At 46.2% G+C, this 19,796-nt stretch overlaps 1 protein-coding gene across 1 annotated transcript in view; it reads right to left on the bottom strand.

The window, feature by feature from the left end:
• The window catches only part of IL1RL1 (interleukin 1 receptor like 1), a 50,727-nt gene that overhangs the window by 16,178 nt on the left and 14,753 nt on the right, over positions 1-19,796 (bottom strand). Inside the window, exon 8 of the mRNA XM_075593373.1 lies at positions 5,692-5,835. Coding sequence (XP_075449488.1) covers positions 5,692-5,835 — 144 coding nt within the window. The remainder of the gene's footprint in view (positions 1-5,691; positions 5,836-19,796) is intronic.

Genomic DNA, 19,796 nt, shown 5'->3' with positions numbered 1-19,796 from the left:
CTTCCACGCAATGATCTTATCTGGAGTCACAGTAGGCAGCGGGGATGGCCTTGGATTGGCATTCAAAGAAATCCATGACCCTCAGTTCTGAGAAAGCCACTTTATCTTCTATGATAGCTGCCGTGTTGCACATCCTCCCATAGGTCCTACGTGACGGTAAGCGTCCGATGATGAGGTGGTGTTGGTGTTGGTGCACTCTCTGCGGGTGGGGAGATTGTTTCTGCGGTCTGAACACTGCAAATCATGGCCTTGGGATGGAACGTTCTAGCTGGAGTTTTTTTTTTTCTCGGGGCAGTCCCGCGAAAATTGACCCTTCTGGCCGCAGCTGAAGCAGATTATGACACTCGGGTCCAGTCGGGCCCGATGGGTGGGGGATACTCTCTCAGACGTTCTGAACTTGGTGGTAGGTGACTGGGGAGGAGGATCCTCCTCAGTGCTGTATGTTTCTTTGACCTTTGGAGCTTATGCTCCCTTGGATTCACCCTTGAGGGGCTCTTTGTCTTTCTTGGAAGCGTGTAAGCGAGTATACGACTCATGTCCTTTTACTGTCCCTAGTAAGTCCTTGAAGGTGGGGGGAGGTCCTTGCAGTAGAGAGCACCTAATCATGATCACTATGTGATGGGTGGGAATGGCCCCTCTAAGAAATTGCTTGTGACGGTTCTCATCCACCGTGTAGGCGGGGATGATGTCATGACTCCAAAGCTTCCAGAGGACCAGCTGGATCCATTGAATGAAGAAAGACAGGTCTTCCCCGTCGTTTTGTCTGAGGCCATAATATTTGGACTACAACTAGCTTTCATCTTCATCCTTTACGTAGATGCGCACCAGTAGATCCACTGGTGAGCTGAGATGCCGGCGTCTTGATCGCGATGCATACAAATCACTAATGGATGCTTGAGGTCGGAGGCTCTCCATTATTCGCTGACGTTTCACCGCCTTAGAGCAGGGCCATTCATCAAGTACCTTGAGGATATGTTCCCGCTAGGACTCGATCCCTTCTTCACCTGCGGGGGTTGGGGTGATCCCGGGAAAAGGCCTTGAGCTTCCTGTAATTTTGCACTTGTTAAGACATGGTCAGGGTCTCCACTAACTGCGGTAAGGTTACCTTTAGTACTGAGCCGCCACTTGATAAGCGACTATCATTTCCAGGCCCGGCTACCGTGAGGCGACTGTGGGGGGCTTCCGGCCCAGCTGATGGCTCCTTGCGGGGTGCTTGGGGTGAACGTTATCAGGCCTCACTGGAGTAATGATTGATACGTTTATGGTCCTCCACTCCCAGGGGATAAAAGAGGATGTGGAGGCCACACTCGGCAGAGGGACCCAAGTGGAGGGCCAAGAAGGGGAAGTAGCTTTGGGGGATGCTAGTCCTGGGAATATGAGTGGGCACCCTGTGGGCAAAGTCTCTGGCAGGTATAGAACCTGTGGGGCATCTTCTGGTCATATCTCTTACCCGGTGACCAATACCACAGCACTTCCCTGACAAACGGGGTCATATTTCCTACTAAAGATCCAGATGTCACTCATACAAGGAGACCTTTTCAATTGGTCGCGGACAGTAAACATTGAGGTGAGGGATGGGACTCCTCCCACAGCGACCACGTGTAACAGAGGTTTTCGGAGCTCTAAGGCCCAGTCGTGGACCTGTTGCTGCGAGTGCGTAAACATGGTGGTTGGATTGGTTCACAATTTAGACTGCTAAATAGGGCGCCCCAGGTCTGAGATCTCAGCAGCGTCTCCAATTGTAGTTCATGGTCCCCTATCCCATGGGAGATGTGGCGGCTACTGCGTATGTGCTGCTTTACCTGTGGCTCACAGGAGGCCTGAGCCTCCACTGCTGGGACCCTGGGGTGTACCTAATTTATCACTTGGTAGCGCCTCCACCTGTACGGGATACTACTAATTAACATTAGTACATTAGGATACTACTGATTAACACAGCAGGAGTCCCTGGCAGTCCCATTCAGTTTGAATGGGACTGCCAGGGACCCCCGCTGTGTTAATCCAATGGGCCATTAGTCTGTCTGCAGAAATTTCACTGAAATGTTGCAGCATGTACCCAGCATGTACCAGAGTCTTGTTGGTGATTGCCCCAGATAAGTTTTAGAATACTTGTCGGCTCACCTGTATGTGGGATACCCCTGCTACAGGAACCCCATGCAATAAAACACACGCTTATACGTATAACAGTTTTACTGCAGGCAAAAGAATACTGAGCATATATATATATACACAGTTCCATCCACCAGGTCACGCACAACTGTGCCCTCCAACAACCACCAATCGGTGTCCACACACTGGAGATACAGTCCTCCCACTTTCCTCCACAGTCCTGAGGGCCCTTAGGCACCCAACCACCCCGGTGTCCACAAGAAGCAACTCCCGCCCAAATGTGTGAGGCAGCGCTGCCCCACTAATGTGTGAACAGTTGGTGCATTTGTTGTATCTGCCGGGTGCACCGACACCCAGTTAAGCCATCGGTAGATAGATGCCTTCGGTCCCACGCCGTCAGCAACGAGTCCGCCTCCACATTGGGTGGTGTCCGGTAAGAAGGTCCCCACCTTCGATAGTGTCTCTCAGTCCGCAGCCGCTTCCTAACTGTATCCCTAACTGAGATGCTAAACGGGCAATGTCCCTATCTAAGGGCAGCCACAATCTATGTGGGAGTTGTGGCCTAGCTGGAGCCTAAGGGGTCTCTGGGCTAGTGTAGTGGTCACTGACTCCCTACACATGCACACCCTACCCCTTCCTCGTCCCAGCTCTGACTGGCGTGCTGCGAGCGCGCAAATAGTATCTATCTGTGTGCAGGGGGAAAGTTGTAGCCCCATTGGCTGTGCTGGTTCACATGGTCTGCCCCTGGGCATGCTGGGGGCTGTAGTCCCCACGGATACCTTCCCTGGGATGGCCCCCTATTCTGCGCATGCACGATCACATTGTGCATGCACACACTCTATACATGGCGGCAGCCTGCAAGGGGAGCCACAGGCGACTCGTCGCCACTGCACACTCCCAGAGGTAAGGGGGTCCAGGGGGGGAACCTGCTATATATGTCTTGAGGTATTTGTGCCGTTTGCTTTAAATTATGTTTGGTTCACCTACAGTATAGCACTTTTGAACCTGAAAGACACATTTGGTCTTGAGGAGTATTTCTTACGGAATGAAATATGGCATAAAGGCGTAAGGAGCACAATGAGGCACTCAAAAAGGCAGAGGTCAAGTGGGCAGTTCAAAATGGTGGGTAACAAAATTGAACAACTTAGCAGTGTATTTGGTTTCTAAAGAAAGAGTCAATCACCTTATGTATTCTTACTTAATTGTATCTTGTTGGAAACACTGGATTCAAGCATAATAGCTACTTATGTCTATCTGTTTGACTAATCATGTAACCTTAGTTCTTTTGCAAAAAGATGAAAAAGGCTAATCTCATCTGTAAAAGACAATAGTAAAAAATTGACAAAAAAAAAAGCATTTGTTTACCATGGAAATGTTACACATCTTATACTATATAATTGAAAGCACTGTATGCCTGCATGCATGCATGCTGGCTGGCTGTTGCCTGGATGTTCAATGTCCCTAGGGGAAATCTCATTGGTCCCTTGAGCCGCCCCCGCACACCTCTCATTGGCCTGAGGCGGAGTGACGGACCAAAGGACACACAGTGTCACACACACACACACACACCTCACCCCCCCCCCCCCAAGCTCATCCCCTCCCCCAAGCTCACCCCCCCCCCAAGCTCACCCCCCCCCCAAGCTCACACCCCGGCGCCGCGCGTGACAGGCCGCGCGAGATGGGAGGGGGGATGCCCCTCCGGTCCCGGCTCCCCCCTGTCACCGCGTGACAGGCCGCGCGACAGGAGATGGGAGGGGGGATGCCCCTCCGGTCCCGGCTCCCCCCTGTCACCGCGTGACAGGCCGCGGGACAGGAGATGGGAGGGGGGATGCCCCTCCGGTCCCGGCTCCCCCCTGTCACCGCGTGACAGGCCGCAGGACAGGAGATGGGAGGGGGGATGCCCCTCCGGTCCCGGCTCCCCCCTGTCCCAAGATGTCATCTCCTGCTCTCTTCCCCACCGGTCCCGGAGGCTCCGCCTCTCCTTGTTTCCCGCGCATTCACCCCCCCCCCCCCATCCACGTGCGAGCTGCCGGACGGGTGAGGGAGCTGCCAGACGGGTGAGGGAGCTGCCGGACGGGTGAGGGAGCTGCCGGACGGGTGAGGGAGCTGCCTGACGGGTGAGTGAGCGGCCTTCACCTCCCCTCACTCACTTCCCCTCAGTGAGTTTACACATGTGCACCCCCTTAACCCCTCTCCCTGCTCACACCAGGGCCCTGTAACCCTTCCACTGCCGGGGAGCTCCGCAGTGCGATCTATATACATCGGCAGGACACATTCTATATAGACAGAGCAAATTGCATCTGTATGCAGAGAAATAGTTCTGTATATAGAGTATGCCTCTGTGTATACAGTATGATGTGCCTGTATACAAAGTAGCATATTTTATGTGTTATATACAGGACTTTTTATAGTGCAGAGCTCTGTGTATAGTGCATGTGCAGAGCGCTGTGTATAGTGCATGTGCAGAGCGCTGTGTATAGTGCATGTGCAGAGCGCTGTGTATAGTGCATGTGCAGAGCGCTGTGTATAGTGCATGTGCAGAGCGCTGTGTATAGTGCATGTGCAGAGCGCTGTGTATAGTGCATGTGCAGAGCGCTGTGTATAGTGCATGTGTAGTGCGCTGTGTACATCTAAATGTGTATCTTACACGTAGGCAAACTAAAACATCCCGGGCAACGCCGGGTCTCTCAGCTAATTTATAAATATATTTTAAAATACTTATCCTTGTCCCATTTGAAAACAATGTTAGAAATACACTACATTTAACCTAGCAAACATGCCACTGCCTTTAGTTAACTCTTGTCCTAGCCAAGGCTACCCCTTTCAAAGGGAGTCACAGGTGTGACTGATTAGACTGCTTGCTGATGACAAAATTATAGTTTTTATCCCACAATGCAGTGTCCAAAAAAGTATTTTTTTATGAACTGGGTGTCTCCTGAAGATTAGTCTGAGATAAGCATGTTCCAAGGAACTCCTCAGACGAGATGTATATATTTTTAATAATACATTTTTAAATATTATTGATCAATGTGAGTTGCTTCTTTAGCTGCTTGAGTGCTAGATGGACCTGCAACCCATTTAGGCCCAAATTTTACTAAGCAGTGCTATGACATATGTAGAGATGGGCGATTTTTTCTTGATGGATTTGAATCCAGTTCCTTTGGTCTGCAGATTTCAGCGGATCAGTCTGAAAAATAACAGTTAGCCTTTCACAGATTTTCTTTTTTTTTTTTACACGGGCAATCCATGCTGATTGGAGTCTTAAAATCTATCAGTGGATTGCAGAATCTGTGGATGGATTGTTAAAATCCACCAGCAGATTTTAAACAATGGTGGTTTGGGATTAATCTGCGTGGATTGAAACTAACAATCCGTCAGAGGATTTTAGACGGCAGAACACATTTTGAATGGCAAATTCAGAAAAATCTGGGGAATGGATTTGGATTGGTTCGCCCATCTCTAGTCATAAGACACGTTAAGGGCATTCAAGTGAATGAGTAGTAACATTTATCCAGACCCTTAAAGGTGTCTTATGGAATGGCACAGCTTTGTAAATACGTGTCGGAATCTATTTGAACTCACCATCTCTTGATCTGGAAGGTTTGCATATCTCATGATAAAGTAGAACGATATCGACTCTGAAAAATGCGTGTAATATATACACAACACCAGTTACAGTTCCCAGAAGAACAAATATCACAACAATGTCACTCCTGTGACCCAGCCCTGTGAAATAAGGGGGAATAAAATCAGTCAGTTATTCTCTTTATAGACTGAGTTTTAATAGTTCAGCAATCGGATCATAGATTTTGCACCAGATTGTAATATTAAGAAACTTGATAGCCATTAAGTGATTCACTTCTCCAGCTAAAAACTATACAAAATTAGAAATCAATTTGCGCTAAAATATTGTATTATTCATATAACCTTGTGTAATCATTGCTAATAAATATTTAAATATGTGTTTTACCTAGACTAAGGGGCCTATTCAGGTAGCTTCAATAGTATCACTGCGACATTGAACATGTTTTCATATTACTACCTAACTGTATCACATATGTGAACAAATGGTTTTCAGTAAGATATATCGCATTTTAAATACTCTTTGTTAAACAAAAGACATACCGCACTAATTTGTAGTTGCCTTACAAGCAGAATGACCTGAACGTGCGAGAGGAGGAGGAGGTCTATCTTGGTTTAGCTTCGCTGGCCAATCAATTGAACTGCAATCCTACTTGGTTTCCACAACCAAACAGGACAAAAAGGAACCAGACAAACAAATATCAAAATAAACCGAATAGCAAGTGTACTGATAAAGAAAATAAAGTGCACTAAAAATGGAGGGTTATATAAAGAAATCCATATGGGGAGATACCGAGCAGAAAACCCCCATCTGGCACCCTCTGGTAAGCAAACTCTGGAGTCAACCCAGTGCACTCAGTGTACGTGTACTCTGCCCGGATATGGGAGTGCACGGAACATTGACACAATGTTTATTGGGATGTCCCCCTCCAAACACCTGGTCCCCTAAATAGCTAGCTTAACCAATGCCAGGAGCAGGTTGATGAGGAGATTCCCAGGCTTATTGTCCCAGGACACAGGGTGCCCAAAAAAATTAAAAGATGGGTGGGAAAATGCAATCAGAAATGCAGCAGAAGGCACTTCAAGGTGGAGAAGAGGGGCTGCAGTCTGGTACAATTAAAATAAATATGGTACATGGACGTCTGCAGGCCACACAGTGGTGGGGGAGTCTATAACATGTGCTAGGTACTCTCCCGCACTCAGTGCGCCATGGAGGGCTCTCCAACTCAGATCCACAGTGGGGCAGGGAACCAACCTCTCACCCTTGTTTGCTGCTAGTACCTACCTCCAGAAGGTATTGGGGTGGGCGATGAGGGCAAGGTGGAGCACTATAGGGAGAATGAGAGAGCCTTTCCTCAGCATGCCATGGAAACATAAAAACAAAGAAAAGACAGCGCAAAAAAACCATTGTGTAGTATATTAAAAATATTATTTATAATGTGAGGGTGAGTATTACACGTACATCAAAAAAAAGGGTTAATAGCATGACATGTTAGGGACATGTTACCACTCGGCAGGCACAGCAGGACACGAACACAGGTTACTTAGACGTCCTCCTTCAAGCTGCTGGTATCCAGAATCGGCATATACAGCTCAACATTGGGGAACCTTCCCGCGTGTTCAAGGAGCTCCCAGCGGTGGTTCAGAAGGGTTGATTGCCGCGTTACTTCCTGGTTAGTCCACGCTAGCGTGTGACGTCATCCGGCGGCGTCTCTCGGCCGGTCGCGTCTTTGGTGCGTCACTCATTGGCATTATGCGATCGAGTGGATGAGTAATCATCTCTCCAGGTGGGGGGAGTTGAATTAAATCAGTTTGCCAATAACAGTGAAGCTGAGAGTATGTTCGTGTCCTGCTGTGCCTGCCGAGTGGTAACATGTCCCTAACATGTCATGCTATTAACCCTTTTTTTTGATGTACGTGCAATACTCACCCTCACATCTTATACTATATTAGTGAAAGCACTGTATGCCTGCCTGCCTGCCTGCATGCATGCATGCCAGCCTGCTGGATGTCCGGTGTCCCTAGGGGAAATCTCATTGGTCCCTTGGGCCGCCCCCGCACACCTCTCATTGGCCTGAGGCGGAGTGACGGCCCAAAGGACACACAGGGACACAAACACACACAGGGACACACACACACACACACACACACAGGGACACACACACACACACACACAGGGACACACACACACACACACACACACACACACACACATACACACACACACACACACACACACACACACGGACACACACACACACGGACACACACACACACGGACACACACACACACACAGTAGGGGGGGTGTACATTAGCAGCATGTATAACCCGGGGGGGGGGGGGCCTCACATACCCGCCGGAGCCTCCGCCTCTTCCTCCCCGAAATCAACCTCCTCCTCTCCCCGTGTCTCCCGCGCTTTCAAACCCCCCCCCCCCCCGGCGCCGCTACAGTCAGCGGAGGAGCGAGCGCCCGGGTCACAGCGGGGGAGCGGCCACAACAAGCTGCCTCCCGCCTCAGTTCCACGTGGGAGTGGCCGGACGGGTGAGTGAGCGGCCTTCACCCACCCCTCACCCCCCTTCAAATCACCTCCCCTCCACCATCCCCCTCCCCCCCCGGCGCCGCTACAGTCAGCGGAGCGAGCGAGCGCCCGGGACACAGCTGGGGAGCGGCCACAACAAGCTGCCTCCCGCCTCACATCCACATGGGAGCGGCCGGACGGGTGAGGGAGCTGCCGGACGGGTGAGTGAGCGGCCGGACGGGTGAGTGAGCGGCCGGATGGGTGAGGGAGCGGCCTTCACCTCCCCTCACCCCCCTTCACCTCCCCTCACTCCACTTCCCTTCCCTTCCCTTCCACCTCCCCTCCACCCCCTTCACCTCCCCTTCACCCCCCCCACCTCCCCTTCACCCCCCCACCTCCCCTTCACCCCCCACCTCCCCTTCACCCCCCCCTTCACCTCCCCTCCACCCCCCCTTCACCTCCCCTCCACCCCCCCCTTCACCTCCCCTCCACCCCCCCCCCACCTCCCCTCCACCCCCCCCCCTCCACCCCCCTTCACCTCCCCTCCACCCCCCCCCTTCACCTCCCCTTCACCCCCCCCTTCACCTCCCCTCCACCCCCCCCTTCACCTCCCCTCCACCCCCACCCTTCACCTCCCCTCCACCCCCACCTTCACCCCCCCTTCACCTTCCCTTCACTCCCCCCTTACAACCTCCCACCACCTCCTCACCACCTCCACCCCCCTTCCCAACTCCCCACCACCTCCCCCCCCTTCCCACCACCTCCCCCCCTTCCCACCACCTCCCCCCCACCCCCCCCCCCCTTCCCACCACCTCCCACCCCTTCCCCCCCCCCCTTCCCACCACCTCCCCCCCACCTCCCCTTCCCCCCCACCCCCCTCCTTCCCACCACCTCCCCCACCCCCCCCCTTCCCTGAGGCGGAGTCACTGGCCAAAGGACACACAGGGACACAGACACACACACACACACGTAGACACACACACACACACAGACGTAGACACACACACACGTATACACACACACACACGTATACACACACACACTTATACACAAACACACACACGTAGACACAAACACACACACGTATACACAAACACACACACGTAGACACACACACACATAGACACACACGTACACACACACGTACACACACACACACACGTACACACACGCACGTAGACACACACACACGTACACGTAGACACACACACATGTACACGTAGACACACACACATGTACACGTAGACACACACACACATGTACGCGTAGACACGTAGACACACACACACATGTACACGTAGACACGTACACACACACACACATGTACACGTATACTCACACACATGTACACGTACACACACATGGAGACATACACACACACACATGGAGACATACACACACACACACACATGGAGACATACACACACACACATGTACACATACACACACACGTATACACTCACACACGTATACACACAGGTATACATACACATAATGTATACACACACACACATGTATACACACACACACGTGTATACACACACACACATGTGTATACACACACACATGTGTATACACACACACACATGTGTATACACACACACACGTGTATACACACACACACATGTGTATACACACACACACGTGTGTGTATACACACACACGTGTGTATACACACACACACACGTGTGTATACACACACACATGTGTATACACACACACGTGTATACACACACATGTGTACACACACACACATGTGTACACACACATGTGTATACACACACATGTATATACACACACATGTATATACACACACATGTATACACACACACACATGTATACACACATACACATGTATACACACACACACATGTATACACACACACACATGTATACACACACACATACACACACACACACTTATACACACACACTTATACACACACACTTATACACACACACACATACAATGTATACAAACAAACATGTATACACACATGTGTATACACACACACGTATACACACACACAATATATACATACACACAATGTATACACACACACGTGTATACACACACGTGTATACACACACACGTGTATACACACACGTATATACACACACACGTATATACACACACACGTGTATACACACACGTGTATACACACACATGTGTATACACACACATACGTGTATACACACACATACGTGTATACACACACACACGTTTATACACATACACACACACGTGTATACACACACACGTACACATACACACACACACACACATGTATACACACACACACATACAATGTATACACACAAACATGTATACACACACACACCCCAGCACCACCACATCAGCACACCGGTATCCCATGCCCCCCCAGCACACTGGCATTCTCGGCTCCCCACCATTCCCAGCCCCCATCAACACCATCAGCACCCACACATCGCCACCTTTGCACCTCCCCCATCGGCACACCCACATCCGCACCCCCACATCAGCACCAAACCCTCCCAAATCAGCACACCAATACAATCACCATCAGTACAGCCACAGCAGCACTACCACCGCACATGGGCCGCGTGGACCACTCCCCACCCAAATCACAAACATCCCGGGCAACGCCGGGGCTCTCAGCTAGTTATAAATAATATTTTTAATATACTACACAATGGTTTTTTTGCGCTGTCTTTTCTTTGTTTTTATGTAGCCTGGTGTTTGAGCCATTCCCATTGACCAGCAGCACAAAACCTCACCTATCAGGTTGTATTGTATAACCCATATTTAAGTCACTATTTTATATCACAGATCACATATGAGCGCAAGTTTTTTGTTTTCACTTCATGCTTTTTGCTCACTTTTGCTGCACAGTTAGGTCTGTTTGTGTAATAATCACATTACTGTTTAAAATTACAGTGTTTTTTTTATATATAATTAATTCTTTATTCCACTGAATTTATACTTACTTAGTGATTTAGCTGTTGCATTACATCGCTATGGCTTGGTCTTTATCAAGCTGTAGGGAAAAAAGGGCTGCACTATTTGATTCAATGTTTAAAGATGAGACACATGTCTTTGAGGATGAATATATAATTGACATTCCTGCTGAAACCCATTTCAAGCAATTAGAAAATCTGCTACTAACCGAGACTAAACAATGGTTAGAACGTAACACCATCCAAAGAAATTTGGATTGCGGGAGAGTACCCCGCGGGTTACGTTTCCAAAAGAATCCCACTTTTGGAAGGGATAATATCCAATTTATGAAAGAATGGGATAGAATTCAGGAGGAATGCTCAAGAGAACTAATGAGATTGATCATCTTTGAACGCAGTAGAACAATTGCAGCTTTAGAAAAAGATATCTGTAAAAAAATTTTAGTTTTGGAACCGTTAGTCATAAATACTGACTGTTCCAAATTGGAATGCGAACTCAAAATTACTCTAGAGTCAACGACGGAGGAGATTATGCTTAATAAGCAGAATTTTTTTTATCGTGATAAACATGATTATGATAATGGTCGACAAAAGGATTGGAATAGATCCAAAAGGGAAAAAGGTATTGTTTCTAATGGTCAAAATCCCCCCAATAAATATCATGGGAATAATTACCAAAAGAAAAAAAGGGAGAATAGTCTCCATTTTGAGGGTGAACGGGTACATAAGGAACAACCTAAAGATAACCATAAACCCTTTAAAAGTTATCGAAAAAAGTCACAAGATAGGCGACATAATAGTTACAATAAAAGGAGGGATAGTTCTAACAATAGGTCAGAGTATGTACACAAAGAACCTCAAAAGAAAGATACTCATCAGAAAGAAAAACAGTATGACCACCAGAGGGCGAATACACCCCCTAGGAAAGACTGTGCGACTATCCCCTAAGAAATCCCTTTTTCTGGAGGAACTCAAACAGAGATATTTGGGTTCGAAGGAAAAGGGGAATACAGTAAGAGAGAAAGAGAAGAAAAATGTAGAGACTCCCAGGTCACAAAAAAGACACCACTCACCAGAAGAGGAACAAGAGCAGGGTGTAAGACCAAAACAAAGAAGGGAGTCGAATTAACCAATAACGAATCCTTTAAGGGTATTTTTAATCTATCCAATGTTGATCTCACTTTGTGTCAAAAATTGGTTCTTAGTAAAGGGCTTAAATTTTCACAATCAAGTGGTCCCAATGGTTTTCAGTTATTTTCTGATCTGCATAAGTTCACTAGGAACTTGACATTGAAGAGGCATTTCCTTAAAAAAGAGACAGGAATTGACCCAAGTAATATGACTGTTAGTGCAGATCCCACTGATATAGACCCAATTTTGACATTATGTCAACATAGTGACTTTAAACCACCATCAAGGTTTTATCCGGCTCAAAGTAAAGGGAGTTTTATTGATTCGTTTTTTAATATAGTAAATAATGAATTTACATCACTGTTAAAAAAAATTAAAACATCTGACATACCACATAACCTCAGTTATCAAGAACATCTAGCATTAAAAGAACTTCAAGACAGGAAAGATCTGATCATAAGGCAGGCAGATAAAGGTGGAGGAGTTGTTATCCAAAACCGTGAAAGTTATGAAAAGGAGGCCATGCGCATTTTGAACGAGCCTGGTAACTATAGCAAACTCAGTCAGGACCCGACAAAGAATTTTGTCTCTGAGCTACAGGGCCTTCTCGATGAGGCTGTTGCACCTACAGTATTATCCAAATCAGAATATCAATTTTTGAATGTTTCATTCCCCACTATACCAGTGTATTATCACCTTCCCAAGATACACAAGGCCTCTATCGATCCACCGGGTAGACCTATAATCTCCGGAATTGGATCTTTAACGTCAAACTTGTCGCAGTATGTGGATTTTTTTCTGTAAAAATATGTGAAAATACTGCCATCATATATTAAAGACACTACTGCCGTTTTAAATCTAGTTAAGACTATTCAATGGCAGGAAGGATATAGATGGGCAACGTTTGACGTTCAATCCCTTTACACATGTATTCCCCATGATAAAGGGATTGGGGCAATAAAGGAGACGTTATCTAAAGATATGGATCTTCACCCTTTAAATTGTGAATTTATTATCGATGCCATTACCTTTATATTGTCACATAACTATTTTCTATTTTTAAATCAGTTCTATTTACAGTTGTGTGGCACTGCCATGGGGACGCGATTTGCTCCCAGTTATGCGAACATATACATGGGGATATGGGAAGATAACTTTATATGGCACAATAACCCATTTGCTAATAGAGTTATTGTATGGCAAAGATATATTGATGACGTCTTGTGTGGCTGGGAGGGAGGTGAGGACACCCTGGAGCTCTTTAAGGTCTATCTGAATACAAATGACTATAATTTGAAATTAACTTCTGAGTCAAATATCAGTCAGATAGACTTTTTAGACCTAAGCTTAATGTCAAGAGTTGGTGAAAATATTAATACTAAAACTTATTTCAAAAAAGTGGATACTAACAGCTTCCTTTTGTCTTCTAGCAACCACAAAAGATCTTGGATTGACAACATACCCCAAAGTCAGTTCATGCACATCAAACGCAACTGCAGTCTCCAAGCTGACTTTGAAGTTCAATCAGTCTCTCTTTTGGAGAGATTCATAGAACGTGGGTATGACAAGGCCCTTTTGCTCAGCTCACTAGAAAAAGTGGACAGAATGGAAAGGGACTCTCTACTGATTCAGAAAAAAAGAATAGCAAATGAAGAGGTAGATGATAAAATTAAAGTTCCATTCATCACAGAGTTTAGCTCAGTTAGCACTAGTGTGCAAAAAATAATTAATAAAAACTGGGGTATTCTCTGTAATGATCCAATCTTGGGCCCCTTTCTCCATAAAAATCCGAGTTTCATTTATCGTCGGGCAAAGACCCTAAAGCATTTCCTGGCGCCTAGTGATATTGGTTCACCAATAAATACATCCCTGGAACCATCATGGATGCTAAGTAAACCAAACGGCAACTACTGCTGTGGGAAGTGCAAAGCCTGCAAAATGCTAAATTCTAATCGTAAAACTTTTATATCTAATACAACAAAAGAAAAGTTTATAGTGAAAGATTGTATATCTTGCAAATCCACGTATGTGGTTTATTTATTGCAATGTCCTTGTGGATATCAATATGTTGGGCGAACAAAAAGATTTTTAAGAGTCAGGATTCTAGAACACGCTAGAAATATTAGATTAGGATTTGAACAACATAGCGTGTCTAGACATTTTAAAACCACACATGACTGTGACCCTTCATTCCTGACATATATAGGTATCCAGACTGTACAATCAGGAAGACGTGGTGGAGACAGAGATAAAAAACTATCTAAACAAGAAAGTCTGTGGATTTACAAACTCCAGACTGTCTCCACTAGGTCTAAATGAGGAGATTGACGTATGGTCTCTCTTTTAATTAGATTTTTAATTAGATATTTGATTAATACCAGTGATCTCATTCTTAATTATAATATTTTTTTTTAAATACCTTTCTCTCTGAACAAATTAGACTAATGTCCATTCCTAAAGATCTATTCCTAGACCATTACATTATCATACAGTATATATGTTTTTTTATATGAACCTATATATACTCGCTAGAAGTCATATATAAATCTATGGTATTTTTAACCATTGGGATATAGCACTTTACATCTTTTGATATGTGATTTTATTATGTGATTAATTTTTGTCTCTTTATTTTTTAGAGTTCTTTCCGCATCACTGTATGCTATTAAAGCTAATTATTATTATAAGTGTTTTTTACCCCATGTATGTTTATATATTAGATTGATTGTGCTGACTGAGCCCCTCCACGGGATGAGTAATCATCTCTCCAGGTGGGGGGAGTTGAATTAAATCAGTTTGGCCAATAACAGTGAAGCTGAGAGTATAAGAACCGCCCCTGGAACTTCCTCTATCATTCCCTGACGAAGTACGAAAGTACGAAACGCGTAGGAGAGGGCGCGTTCCTTCATCTTTTACATATATCCCCATTGCGGCTTTATATTTGAACATTTGTTTTATTGTGGGACTTGTCTGGGACTCGTTTTACCACTCGATCGCATATTGCCAAGGAGTGACGCACCAAAGACGCGACCGGCCGAGAGACGCCGCCGGATGACGTCACACGCTAGCGTGGACTAACCAGGAAGTAACGCGGCGATCAACCCTTCTGAACCACCGCTGGGAGCTCCTTGAACACGCGGGAAGGTTCCCCAATGCTGAGCTGTATATGCCGATTCTGGATACCAGCAGCTTGAAGGAGGACGTCTAAGTAACCTGTGTTCGTGTCCTGCTGTGCCTGCCGAGTGGTAACATGTCCCTAACATGTCATGCTATTAACCCTTTTTTTTGATGTACGTGCAATACTCACCCTCACATTATAAATAATATTTTTAATATACTACACAATGGTTTTTTTTGCGCTGTCTTTTCTTTGTTTTTATGTTTTTTAAGTTTTTTGTTTTCACTTCATGCCATGGAAACATGCCAGGGATGTGTCCTCTAACCAGTCGAGATTGGGGACTAGAGAAGACTGCTATGGTTTAGGTCCATGCAAACATCCAGGGAAAGGTGGGCAGAGCTCTCCGGTCTGTAATACCCCCTCGATGAAGGTGTCTGAGTCTGTGGAAATTGCATCTTTAAACTCCAGGATCAGATGGTGAGGGACGAGGGCCATAGACAGACCCACACGTTGAGCGAGCGCCTCTGCCTCTACCAAGGTCCAGTCAAAGAGCTGTGCCCACCTTTCTGTCCCAGCTCTCTCCGGATCCTTGTGTGGAACCTAAACCACAGAAACCCCCTCAGTCTTCTCTAGTCCCCAACCTCATCCGGTGGAAGGACATATCCCTGGTATGAGTTCTCCATGGTGCACTGAGTGCGGGAGTGTCACGATGGACACCAACTTTATCAACACATTTATATTTCTGGGTACTTGATTGAACAGAACAAGTTGCAAAATAAATTGTGATTTATTTCCTTAATAGACAAACACACGACATCTGCAGAATACACTCAAAACAACGCTTACTGGGATAAGGGAACGAAATACATTGTCCTTTGCTTGCAAGTACAAGAAATGCAGCCTTGGTTTAAAGGTTCTGTGGCCAGATCACAAGTTGCCGATCTGATATCTCAGCCGCCTCAAAGTATTTAGTGGAACTTCGTTAGAATTAGTTCCAGAGTCACCAGGGCTAACGAATTCCGAAGTTTGGGGCAAATCCTTGGTTGCGTTTTTATTAACCCCATCACTCCTGGACCAGTTGCCGCTGTGCTGGAACAATGTCTTGCATCTATACATCATGGATCAAAATTCAGGAATCACACTGGGGATACCTGGGAAGCCACAGTTAGACTGGCCAAAGCTATCTTTAACATGTGGATCCAATCACCTCGTGGGAACAAAAAAAAACCACCAATAGCCAGGTTGCCCACAGTTCATAAGACCGATCAAAAAGGTATGCAAAGCGCCTGGGGAGGTTGACACCCATGCCGCTTAGCATACCTGGGATACACCCATACTTTGGAGCCGCTGCGTCTGATTTTTGACCCAGAGGTGTCCATAGCTTAGTGTCTGTTGTGCATCAGTATGCCAGTTTTGTATATTCTGTGGGTTTTCTGGGTCTTTTCATGACTAACACTCTTTTAGACAGGGGGACTCTAAATCAGTGAGACTCCTTTGAGGCTCGGTCATAAAAATACCCCCAGCCCATTCACCCATCTCACAGCTGTATGTCCTAGGAATTCTTTTCCGTCTTACCAACATACATCCTGCCTTACATTTAAGATCTGCAGTTTTTACACACTTTATTAAAACAAGATGTTCCGTTTGTGTTATAACTGTAATTTTTATATGTATGTGCATGTGGTGTGTTACTGTACTTGCACCTCAAAAATCAGGTTTCTGGGTGCTTTTGTTCTAGAGATAGCATGTCTAATTGAAATGCCGGCATCTAGACCGCCATCATGTGTCGGTTAGAGGGTATGGCAAGCAATGCATATTGACTTTTAATATAGCAAGCAGGGAATGGCTTGCCAATGGGGGACAAAACAGTCTGGGACAGGGCAAACACAGTAATGCGTAGCAAATCAGTTTAACTCCATCTTCCCCCTGTCATAGGGAGAGTACCTGGCCCATTTCATAGGGTCTGCGGAAGTACGTGTACCATATTTATTTTAGTTTCTCCAGACAGCAGCCCCTCATCCACCTTGAGGGGCCTTCTCCTGCAGTTCTGGCTGTACTTTTCCCCCACATCTATTATTAAGCACCCAGTGTCCAAGGACAATAAGCTTAAGGATCCCCTCCTCAACCTGCTCTTGGCATTGACTAAGCTAGCCATTTATAAGACCACAAAGAAGCGTTTGAAGGGGGAGATCCCAATGGATATTGTAGCAATGTTCCAGGCACTGGTGAGCGCTTGTGTCTGGGCAGAGTACCCGTATGACGAGTCCACTGGGTTGGTTCGAGTGTTTGCGCCTGGCAGGGTGCTTTGCTCGGTATCCCTCCCAATAGATTTAAACCCTCCGTTTGTAGTGCACTTTATTTTCTTTTACAGTCACTTGCAATTGTTTTTTTTTTATATTTATTTTTCTGGTTTCTTTTTGTCCTATTTGGTTGTGGAAACCAAGTAAGATTGCCGTTCAACTGAAACCAGACGTGTGGCGAGAAGCGTGATTTCGCCAATGCGGAAACACGCACGATTCCAGTAGCTCCGATGCGCATGAACACGCCAATCGGAGCTACTAAATGGCGCGTTCAGGGGAAATTTTGCCCGCCAAATAAAGTTGGCTGTATTGTGGCCAGATACCGCGCGCCTCAGAATGGCGAGTTTCACGCCAAGTGAAACTCGCCTAATTAGTAATTTCCTGCACACCGCGCTACCGGAGTACCCTGCATAGGACACAATTAAATGCCAAACCTGCGGTGAATTTAAGCCTTTCTGCTCCGTACCTCTCTGCATAAGCCCCAGTATGAGATAAGCAGTCATATTTTAGGAGCCCACCATACAACATCTACATTGTTCTACTGCAGCGGTGTGCAAACTGGGGGACGTGACCCCAAGGGGGGGCGCGAAACTGACTGCGGAGGGGCGGGGTTTACAGAGGCCCTGCGCGCTTCCCAAAGGCACTTAAATGAAATGCCGGGGGAGCTGCAGGGCATCTGTAAACCTTACTTACCTTGGCTCCGGCAGCTTCTTAGACGCGTCGCCATGGCAAAGCGGCGTCAAATGACGCTGCGAGGTCATGTGACGTCACGTTGCTATGTCACGTTGCTATGTCACGTTGCTATGTCATAACTCCAGAGCCGAGGTAAGCGGAGAGAGGGGAACCGCCTGCAGGGAGGCGCAGGGAAAAAAGTTTGCGCCCCCCTGTCCTACTGCATTGCATTACACTAAACTAGAGCTTTATATACAGTAGTTGTTTTTATTGGAGCAAAAAACAATATTGCCCTCTAGTGGCATTGCAATATTAAAGTGCACAAGCAACAGACATCACACACGTACACAACCAATACTGCATTTTGGACTTAACTATTTATACATGTAAAACTCGTAAATTGTACTGATTCCAGAAAACAAATGACTATGATTTTCAGAAATGATAACTGTATGCAGTACATAAAATGAATAATTCGGTGAGGTTTTAAAGTTTATATGCTACCAACGATTTATTAGTCTTTCCTTTTATTATTCCGTTTTATTTTCACTGGTATTTTCTAAAATCAAACACACTCAGGAAAGTGATGGTCATTTTACTAAGCAAATGTTTAATGTCTTTTGCATTGCAATGTAATGATTATGATCATTATTTCATTTGTCAATACTGAAGGTACAGTACCTCCATAATCATACAACACAGATTTGAGCAGATGGTTGGGATTATAAAAAAAATAATAATTTAAATAACAACTTTACATCAATGATAAGGTTTGATGAATGTATATTAACTTGATATTGACGCTTTTTTTTATGCAGAGTAAATGAGTAGTTCAGTATTATAGTAGGTGATACCTTTTTTTATTTGGACTAACAATAGATATTATAAGATAATTTTCAAGAGTTCTCACTCTACCGCAGGTTAGCAATTCGGATTTACAGAGATTGCATGAGTTTAACTCAGATGTAAAATCCAAGATACGCTAAGGCCATGTCCCGCTGGCTACTGCAGCACCCGCTGTGGCGGACGCTGCAGGGACAAGAGCGGCCCCACAATGGGGCCGGGCCTGCTGCGAGGTGCAGCTGCTGCGCTGATAGAAACTCCTGCCCTCAAGAAAATTCAGAGCAGGAGTCGCGACGGAGCGCTAGGCCACACCCCCTGCGGTTCAGCCAATGAAGGCGAACCTGCCGGGGGATGTCACGGCCGCACCCCCGTCATGCCCTCCCCCCCCCCTCTGCAGACCGGGGGACTCGGCGTGTGCAGCGCAGGCAGCCATAAGCATAGGATGCAGAAAAGACATTGTTATCTTGGTTTGTACATCTGTTTTAAACTCCTGGAATCTCTGTAAATCAGTATTGTCGACCTGAGGAAAAGAGAGAACTCTAGAATGCTTGTCTTATAAAACCATTTTTTATTTGGACTAA

The sequence above is a fragment of the Ascaphus truei genome, chromosome 3 (genome assembly GCF_040206685.1).
Source record: "Ascaphus truei isolate aAscTru1 chromosome 3, aAscTru1.hap1, whole genome shotgun sequence".
In the NCBI taxonomy this organism is placed as follows: Eukaryota; Metazoa; Chordata; class Amphibia; order Anura; family Ascaphidae; genus Ascaphus; species Ascaphus truei.
Note: the sequence above shows the minus strand (reverse complement) of the source record. Positions and strands in the feature narration are given on the sequence as shown.